Source organism: Lipophrys pholis, assembly GCF_963383615.2.
Source record: "Lipophrys pholis genome assembly, chromosome: 21".
Taxonomy (NCBI): domain Eukaryota; kingdom Metazoa; phylum Chordata; class Actinopteri; order Blenniiformes; family Blenniidae; genus Lipophrys; species Lipophrys pholis.
Genome location: NC_137649.1, coordinates 9,061,052 through 9,071,280, shown reverse-complemented (window position 1 = coordinate 9,071,280; position 10,229 = coordinate 9,061,052). Strand labels below are relative to the sequence as shown.

The 10,229-nt window shown below is 41.2% G+C and overlaps 1 protein-coding gene across 1 annotated transcript; it reads left to right on the top strand.

Moving 5' to 3' along the window:
• Positions 1 to 232: 232 nt before the first annotated feature.
• Positions 233 to 9,723, top strand: gata4 (GATA binding protein 4). The gene is made up of 6 exons (XM_080491409.1): positions 233 to 996; positions 4,446 to 4,612; positions 4,742 to 4,867; positions 7,108 to 7,189; positions 7,329 to 7,465; positions 8,012 to 9,723. Exons 1-6 carry the CDS (start codon positions 474 to 476, stop codon positions 8,135 to 8,137), a joined length of 1,161 nt encoding a protein of 386 aa, XP_080347535.1. The 5' UTR covers positions 233 to 473; the 3' UTR covers positions 8,138 to 9,723.
• Positions 9,724 to 10,229: the final 506 nt, after the last annotated feature.

Here is a 10,229-nt window from a genome sequence, read left to right as displayed (position 1 = left end):
GAATAAGAGGTATAGCCTATCAATAGGGAAAAACTTTAAATACTCTTTCAAATAGAGAGTGAAAATCCTTTTATTTTTATTTGACAAACAAATCTAAGATGTTGTCGGAAATGATGAAGATCCAATCAAATCTGATTGTTAGAGAGAAAGAGAGAGAGCGAGAGAGAGAGAGAGAGAGAGAGAGAGAGAGAGAGAGAGAGAGAGAGAGAGAGAGAGAGAGAGAGAGAGAGATGATAACAGCTGGATCTTGATCACAGAGGATAGTCTGCTCTCTCTCTCTCTCTCTCTCTCTCTCTCTCTCTCTCTCTCTCTCTCTCATGCCTTTGTTTTTAATTTTCTGAATGCTTTGCTGGAGTTAACAGTGTTTCCCTCACCGGCTGCTGTTTGACACCACACGTTTATGCCGTCCGTGCGTCATTACGCGTCCATTTCTCCCGTTTCTCTCCGCGGATGTCCATCTTCCAGCAGGGGATATGTACCAGGGCATAATGACTACCAACCACGGACCCCCTTCCTATGAGGCCGGATTTCTCCACAACGCTTCGGCGGGCACCTCCCCGGTGTATGTGCCCACCACCCGGGTCGTGACCCCGATGATCCCGGCGCTGCCGTACCTCCAGTCGCCCGGCGCGTCGCAGCAGAGCAGCCCCGTGTCGAGCCACTCCGCCTGGGCACAGCCGGGAGCGGACCCGGTGTCCTCGTACAACCACTCCCCGGTGTCTCCGCGCTTCAGCTTCTCCACCAGCCCGCCGCTGTCCGCCGGGGTGGCCGCGGCCCGGGAGACGGCGGTGTCCTACAGCAGCCCGCTCAACATATCCGCCAACGGGAGGGAGCATTACGGCGCCCGGGGCCTCGGCGGGTCGTATCACAGCCCGTACCCGGCGTACATGAACGCCAGCGTGGGTGGGTCGTGGCCGGCTTCTCCGTTCGACAGCCCGGTGCTCCACGGTCTCCAAAGCGGCGCTCCGCACGGCACCACGCGGCATCCCAACATAGGTGAGCACCGAGTACCGAAACTTTCTTTTTTTTTTAATATTGTACAGACAATTATTTATGACGAGTCGTAAGTATGACATGTCAAAAATTTCAGCTTGACTGTCTCCAAAAAGGATGTATTTGTGTGGAAAGAATGATAAAATTTACAAAAACACACGAGCGTTTCTGAAGAAAATTCAGGTTTTTCCTAAAAAGAAGTTATATAATTGTTTCTTTTCTTAACCCCTTCAGAATCAAGGCCTTGTATTGAACAGTGCAAAATGTGGATTAAAATAATACACCTTTTACACAGTTTACAATACTGGAATAAATTAAAACTCGGTTGAAATCGGGTTGATATTTTTAAATGATTACTTGTAACCAAGAAAAAATGTCATATGATTTTTTTATTCGCCCTAAAAAATCCTGACATGCAAGAGGTTTAGTAATTAAGCTTAAATCAAGCTGAGATTACAGGATAAAGAGGTTGGCTTTTCGATTCGAAATTTTTACACTAAAAAAATTAAGACATAAAAACACAGCATATGCTTCTTTAATTCGTAAAATGAATTGCGTTATTTAATGAAGCAACAGTTGCATTTGTAAAAAAAATTCCACCAATGAAATAACTAAAATACAGATCAGACTGATAATTTTATTAGTGTATTAAGTGCAGGTTTGATGTTTAAGAGATGATTTATTTCGAATGTCTCAGTCAAAATTACACTTCCTGTATGAACCAAATGAACAATATCGTTGTGATAGGAATTAATATTTAACAGGAGTGTAATTGATAACACGGTTTATGGAGATGGAGGTTTATGAGTTTGACTGTGGCCTCTTAGATCTGATCAGATCTGATTTGATTGGGACCCGATTTAACTAAATAAAGTGTTTTGTATTTTTGAGGACACACTGTTTTAACTCCCAGTGGGGCATTTATGTTCGAATGAAACCCCAACAGCCTCCATGCAGGAGCTAAAATGTGACAGAATGGGGCATTGGATGTGAATGTGGTGTATAGCTGCGGCCTGCAGTGCACTCTGGACCATATGGATGACAGATATTTCACAACACATACATTTTGCCTATGCTGACAGTTTTCCAGGCTGTTGCTTGCACTGTGTGTCTGTGACATGTTTGTCTTCCATCTATTTAAGCTGAAGAGTGAGCTGGGCTCTAAAGTTTTTTCCCACTTGAACATGGAACAGCATTTAAATTCCAATCTAATCAGTGGAACTTTTCAATATGACTTGTCATTCCAGAAGCAGATTATCTACCAATATTCAATTATGACCCACTGTTACTGTTTGCCAGCAACAAAAGGCGGGTGACCTCTGGTTATTTGCATAGTCGTCTATAAGGCCACCTCCCTGAACTTTTTGATGAAGAAAGAAAGAAAATAATCACTGATACATCCATGTGAGAGATAACATCATTGATTCAGTCTGACCTCATCATCTGAGAGCTGCTTCTGCTTCGCTCATTGTTTTTCAATCACAACAAATTAAATACAATCTGTTTGAATAAGCAGCATTGGAGGCCCATTGTTCTGTCTTGGATTAGGAGAAGGGGAAACTCCTCCGTGTTTTATATATATATATATATATATATACATCTCAGTTGATATTTCCCTATTAAAAGAACCAATTTTGGTCCACTTTAAATGAGATTAAAACATGACTCATGGAAGTCTGTCATCCAGCAATAACAGTACATTTTAAGTCTTTTAAATATAATATTAGCATTACTCTGACACTCACCCAAAAAACAAAACTATAATTATGTTTCAACCTGTATTTGTTGTAGGCCTTAGAGAAACTCAGACAATGTTGGAAAATTTATTTTAAATACTTATTTTATTGAGGTAAAACCATGCAAAAGCATGATATTGACAACAACACTGATTAATAATCTTGTGTACTGTATTGTGGGGGTCAATTAATTTAATTGGCAAAAGATAATACAATTATGTTCAACAAGCAGGATTCTTAATAATAATAATAATAATAATAATAAAATTATTGTCATATTGTACATCCAAGTTATATAATTTAATATATATGTGCAGTTATTTTTGATATATACACTAAAATGATAGAATTAAATGTAAAATATATTATGATACACATTTCTTTGTTTATTACTTTGTTTTATTGATCTGATTATCTATGAGAAATGTTTTACTCAAAACAATTTTAACATACACATTATTGACTGACATACAATGCAACATGTGGAGGCTGAGTGACATTCCTTTTATTTATGGCATCAGGAAATTATGTACACTTTGTACACTGACAATTTCATTCACATGGACAGTGAGCTAAAGAATGACTCCTTGAAATCCCCCTGAAATCCTTACATTAATTTGATAATGTGTTAGAAAGAAAAGGCAAAGTTACCTTTTATCTTGTTATCATTAACTGTCGAGGCGACAACCAAACTACACTATCTACAGACAATAGTTTCCACTTGTTACGTTGAAATGAGACTTTTATTTCCAGATCCACTCGGTGTTTGTGTGGGAGTCTCTTAACAGCGCCCTGATAGACTCACACAATGACATTTGGAAGGAAAAAAATAAAGGCCCATTTAGATAGAAGGGGGATAACGCAACGTATTTCTTTTGTGTATTGTCTTGACTTTCTGCATTGTGTTGGCTACAATTGCTGCCCAACTCAAGGTTACCTCGCCCTGCCGGCCCTGTTTGGCTCTCAGCCTTGAGGAGGCCTGCGTATGTTGGAGTGCCATTCCTCATGCAGAGTGCAATGGAGGAGTAACAGATGGAGGAGAGATTCATCCTATCTGAGAGAGAGTAATTATGCACAGTTTTGTGTGTAATTAAAAGCAGGTTGTAATCTGATTTCGAAGCAATGTGGCTATTACCCGTCTTGTCTCACTTTTCCGATAGCTAATGCAACCTGCACAGATGATTTGAGTCATTTGCAGGAGGGCAGACAAGACGGGCTGGTAGCTGCACAGATTGATGTCTCCTCTCCTCACTGGCTAAGTGGTTCTCGTGGTGATACTCCGTCATGAGCCAAATGAGAGAGTGAAGTTTATCAGATGTCATGCTCTGTGAGCGAGGGATAGAAAGAGATGTGATGGACATGGAGACGGTATTTAAATATGATGGAGCTCTATTCCGTCTCTTTTTTTCCAGTCGAGTTTTATCTGGAGTGGTGCAGAGTGAGATAAGCAGTGAATCCAGACTGCTGTTGCTGGAGCACTTATGACTGCAGCCTGTACCTCCTGCTGGTGAAGGCACCGCGGTGCACTTCACCAGAGCTTCTCCTCTTTGCAGCAAACCTAGAAGGTCGACAGGAATGTGAAATATGCCCAGATGGAGGTTTCTCCCTGTCAGAATCACAGAATTGTCTCATGAATGTGTTGGATTGTGTTTTGCTGTTGTTATAAGAAAATAAATGTATGACAACAGCACATCTCAAGGTATCATCTCTTTTCAGATTTGTTTGATGACTTTGCTGAGGGACGGGAGTGTGTAAACTGCGGGGCGATGTCAACCCCACTGTGGAGGCGGGATGGTACGGGCCACTACCTGTGCAATGCCTGCGGACTGTACCACAAGATGAATGGCATCAACAGACCCCTCATCAAACCCCAGAGACGCCTGGTGGGTGACCGCAGAAACCATTTAAACTTTTAACTTATTTTTTTGTTATTTTAGAAAATATTTTACAAAACGATTGAATATGTTTCTTCTTCTCTCTCTACTGCCGATGAACTCCCTTCTGCACTGCAGTCCGCCTCAAGGAGGGTGGGCCTGTCCTGCACCAACTGTCACACCACCACCACCACCCTGTGGCGACGAAACGCAGAGGGAGAGCCAGTCTGCAACGCCTGTGGGCTTTACATGAAACTCCACGGGGTAAGGACACTGCAGAGTAAACACCAACGGAAAGGGCAGATTTTATTGTGCTAAAGCACCGGCACTGTGCACTCATGCAGACAGCCTCAACACAACGTTAAAAAAAAAAAAAGTTAAAGCATCTAAATCAATTTTAACTTAAACTTTAAATTCTAAGTTATTGTGGTGGAGAGTATACGTGATGAAAATGTCTATAATTTCCCAAAAGAAAGCCAATTTTATTGAACTCTTCTGGCACAAAATACAGCTGTTGTGTCTGCTACTCTTAAGAAATTTGTAGAAAAAAAAAATCAGTAATCTTTTTAAATTTTGACAGTTTGCTTGGTGGTTTCGCGGGCCGAATTTGGACCTCTTGCCGGACGGTTTTGGGCCACGGGCCTTATGTTTGACACCCATAATCTAAATGAAAAGACAGTGAGAAAATAGGTCCTCTTCAGGCATCACACTTTAGTGGTAATATTACGCCTCAGCCTAGGAGCTGCTGGAACGCAACATAAACGCCATCCTTCAATCAACCCATAAGTACCGTGTACTTGGTGGATTCGACCAATCAGGTCTGCGGAACGGCACACCCCTATTTACATAATTAAATGCCACATCGGGGAGAAGCACACAGGATTCAGAAAAAGACTCACTATAGCGACCGCAGTCTTAAGACCCCCTCCCCCAAGAAATTAAATACTCCCATGACGATTTTTAATATAAATAAAACCGAGATGAAGAATCAGCAAACACCGAGAACAGACAAGCTCCACAGCAGAGCCTCGGCTGACTGAAAAGCAGCTCATCAAGTGGGGGTCCACACAGACTTCCGTCGCGGACTCGGGCAGTGAGAGGAGCAATCACCTCAGTAAAAAGTTCTACGGAATCCTCTGTAGGACCCAAACATACCAAGAAAACAAAGTAACGATCGTTTTGACCGCGAAACCGTGCAACCCCGACATTTATGTTACGCCCCAGGCTCGGAGCTGCTGGAACTCAAAGCCATCTTTCAATCAAATAAGCACCAGTGTTCTCGGTGGAGCCGGCCAATCGGGTCCTCGCGACGGCACAGCCTTATTTACATAGTTGATTGGCACATCATTTATACCACCGTAACAACCCATGGTTAACAGCTGTTGGGAGCCACAGCCAATATTATGCACAACAGAGTGGTAGCCAGGATTTTTTCGAGCGTCTGAACGCAACGTGTAGTGCACATTTTACGCGCGGTGCCCACGCCGGGTGCGCATTATGCGCAGCTTTCCTTATGGAAAGCGCACTCTAATTTACGTTATATATATATAATTTATAATTTTTTTTAAATTAAATTAAATGTTCCAAAATCTTTTTTGCATAATACACAAATGCCTAACTTACGTGTTTTTAATTTCAACCTTTCAAATTTGGTTTTCAATCCTACAATAGTAATATGTTTTTGTTTAATCACGCCATGTAATTGTGATGTATGTGTGTGTTTGTACAATACTTGTGACGTGCCTGTCAGTGTTTGCTTTGGTGTTCAGGTCGAGTCAGGTAGTCACAGCAGAGGGTGGGCTCTGGGCAAGGAGGGGCTGAGCAAGGGCTTGGAGGAAGCTTTCCCTTAAAAAAGACATTTAAAGAAACTTGACTTGAAGTGCAATTTTGGCAATTTTCAAATGTGAAGCACTAATAATATTAACTTTCTATCAGTGCAATATAATATCTGGGCCTTAATATAATATTTTCTCAACAATTTAGTAAAAGAAACCATTTAAAAATGTAATAACTGTTGCCAGTAAATTACATAAATGGAACTGTATTTCATGGTAATAAAATAGACTACACTGTCTCTGTATCTCAGTTTGGTTGGAAGTTTGGTTAAAACAATTTATTACATTATCGGCAAGTTATAAGCAGGTATTGTGTTTCTATTACATTATTGGTTGCAACAAAGCTTCTTAAATGGGGACTCATTTAACAATATGGAAACAAGTACATTGAATAAAATTGACGCCAGAGGTGATACATATTAACAATGCACTCCCCCATCCTGATTGCATTTAAAAAATATTATATGGAGTTGCCAGATTAAAGAACCAAGGTGACTGATTTCAGTTCAATGTGCTACTCATCATGTTTATTCTCTGAATGCAATAATTTGACTAACTTCACTTTGAATTTTGACCTTATACATACTACCTCTTTCCACAGCTGCCTGAGCGTAAGTGGAAAATGTCTGTACAATAACCTGTATGTTTATTTTCTTGGTGTCCTTACAGGTCCCCCGACCTTTGGCGATGAAGAAAGAGGGGATTCAAACCCGCAAACGCAAACCCAAGAACCTCAACAAGTCTCAAGCTGGTGAGTTTAAAAAACAAACAAACATATGATTACAATCACGTAAACAAATGAGTAAACATATGTTTATGTATCAAGGTCTATCCACAAGTCTGAACACGTTTGTGTGATAACCTCAGCTCTCCTGACCTCTGCCCTACAGGAACTCCGGGCAGTGAGGGGACTCCAGTTACACCGAGTAGCACTCCCCGCTCCTCCGCTAGCACAGAGGAGATGCGTCAGATAAAGACAGAGCCAGAAAATCACAGCTTGTACACACAGCACGGCACACACACACAGGTAAGACACAACGGAAGTGGAAACAGAATCACATGGAGTTATTGAGAGGCTCGGGTGGGAACTCAGCCTCATAAAATGTCTGATAACCCCCCTGACAATATGACATGAAAATACAATAAGTAGTGTGTTTAGTCAAAAATAACCTGGAAATAACCATCAGGTTTTAGAAGTCTTTTGAAGTTATCAAGCTGACAATATGTGTTGTAATACCACCTTGTGCCACAAGATGGTGCAGTTAGTCAGGCTACCACTTTTCCTGCATTCAGTCCATGAAAAGAAGAAGGAAATCTGATGATTTCTGAAGATCTTACTAACAGTTAATCTAAAAATCTAAACAGGGACTAACTACAGTTACCAAAATCATGAACTTATTTAAATCTTACATACTAAATCTTTAAAGACGAGAAAAAGACGACAGCTGCACTGAATTTCTCTATAAGACAGTAACATAACAAAGTGATATTCACACAAAGAACTTAAATAAGGGCATCAGATGTATTCCATGAACTATGACTGAAGTTGTCTTTTTTTTCTCCTTTTCTGTAGATTTCAAGCCTACCAGCCTACATGACAGCCCAGGGAGGTGCCATTCCCTTGAAGATGACCCCTGGAGGACACAGTGGGTCCTCCAGTGCCAAGACTGAGCCCTGGAACAACCTAATCCTGGCTTAGAAGACTGACCACCCAACGTCTACCTACCTATCAACAGTATACCAATCAAAGACTGCTGAGGAAGCACACGTCTCCACAGCAGGCTGCAGCAGCTCTTGTTTGCAGGCGACCCCACCCTTTCCAACACGCAGTCTGGGACAGATGTGTGGGAGCCACAAAGGATCACCTGAGATCGCCAACAGTACTGCCCACAAACTTTTTGTACAATCCGAGCAACCAAGGACTGAACGGAGCTTGTGTTTAATTTCAAAAGGACATTTTTGTCATTATTTCCTGCAATGGCAGTGCTGCAATTTTAGCTGCCTGAACACCACACAGAGAAATGGATCATTCACTGTCAGACATTAGTTGTTGTTGTTTTTAATTACTATAGTTCCTTCATTGTTATTATTGCCAACATTCAAATCATACTTTTATAATTTTATGTTGAAGGTTGAAGGCCAGAAAAAATATTTTGATGGTCAGTTAATATACAAACGAGTAGACAATTGGCATTGTAATGCAATAATGTTCATTTTTTGGAGCGAACTGTGTTGAAACACATTTTAAAGTTGAATTTGTTTCAACTCGAGCGCATCCAGAAAAACCATTGTGGGCTTTCCTGCTCACTTCTACAAACGTAGTAGTGTAAAACGTAAGCACCCCAGTTGTGGTGGGTGAAAGCTTCAATTTACATCCGAATCTAATCCACAACTACCAGAACTAACTATATAACAGAGTTTTAGAAGCTGACGCAGCAGACAGGTAAAATAACATTTGATCATTATTAGATCTTCAACAATAGCAGGAACATGGATCCACGTTAAACAATATAGCATTTAAGCTGTTATTAATGGTATCACTGGCTTTGTCTGCCATGACAGAACTTTCTGCTGTGGAAAACGTCTCTTTCCATGCTGAAATTTCAGGCCTTACCTGAACATTGATCACCAGTCTCATTTCAAGCGGCCTTTCAACCTGATCTTCTCAGTGCAATAAAATCAGTCCTTTAGTGGCCTTTTGTCTCTGGATCCCTCCAGTGGTGTGCCTTTATCTCTTTGACTGATTCAAATGTAAAAAAAACCAAAACTAAATAAAACAACAATAACATGTCAGTGTTGACATTTCCTACATTGTCCAACACATGATAAACTACCTATGCAGCCAGAATGTTGCACATGATGAATGTGATGTGGAGGTTACTGTGTTACAGCGCCCCCCAGCTGACGCAGCCATACACTCGCTACACTTTTTCTTCTTTTTTGTTAAACTTTTAAGCCTTAAAAAAAAAAAGTCCTATGTGTATTTATTATTGTAAAGTCAGCCACAAACCAAATTATTGTCTATTAGCAGCTGTCTTTTGGAATTTTGTGCGTGGAACAACTGTATCAACAGTGGTTGTGTAACATGTGTTGCTTTTATTTGCTTGTTACAGACATGGAGGCAAATAGAGTAAATGTAAGATAACGACACACGTAATTTCAAAAAATAAAAAATCATATATGGGCTTTTATGTAAAAACTCCACTCCAGTATAATTGTGTACCACCCCATTTGTGACATATTGTCGGCATTGACTAATAAAGACAAAGCATTTTGATATAACGTAAACAACATGAAGGTGTGGAGGCGGTGTCGTTCATTCTGCTTCAAATATTCGGTGTTTTGGGTCCATCCTCCTCTCGTAGAGTATTTTGTCACCTGACAGCGTTTGGATCTTCCTCGGAAAACTCTACTTTTCCGATCTGTAAACAGTCCGCTGCGACCTTCAGGACATCCGTGATAAAGAGCTGCACAGTGCAGCGATTAAAGTCTTCAGTGAGCTTCTCCCTGAGGAACTCTGCGTACATGTCCTGCACCATCTCTGTCCAACACTGCTGAAACGCCACTCTCATTTCATCCTGGAGGGTGCCGCACAGCTGCGAGGTGAAGCTGTAACCCAGTATAAACTCGCCTCCTCTTTCCAGATATTCCTCCAAACATCCGGTTTGACCTGAAAGCAGAACCCCTGCAGCTTCTGTCACTCGGCCCACTTCCCGTGTCAGGATTTTCCTCTCATCCTCTGGTTTGCTTTCAAATCTAACGTGCATACTTTTACAGTAGCTCCTCCGGTC

Bases quoted from the DNA above. Each gene is read 5' to 3' on its own strand.
- gata4 (XM_080491409.1), top strand. From the start codon at position 474: ATGTACCAGGGCATAATGACTACCAACCACGGACCCCCTTCCTATGAG. The intron at 997-4,445 runs GTGAGCACCGAG...ATCTCTTTTCAG, and splicing joins CACGCGGCATCCCAACATAG to ATTTGTTTGATGACTTTGCT. The intron at 7,466-8,011 runs GTAAGACACAAC...CCTTTTCTGTAG, and splicing joins AGCACGGCACACACACACAG to ATTTCAAGCCTACCAGCCTA.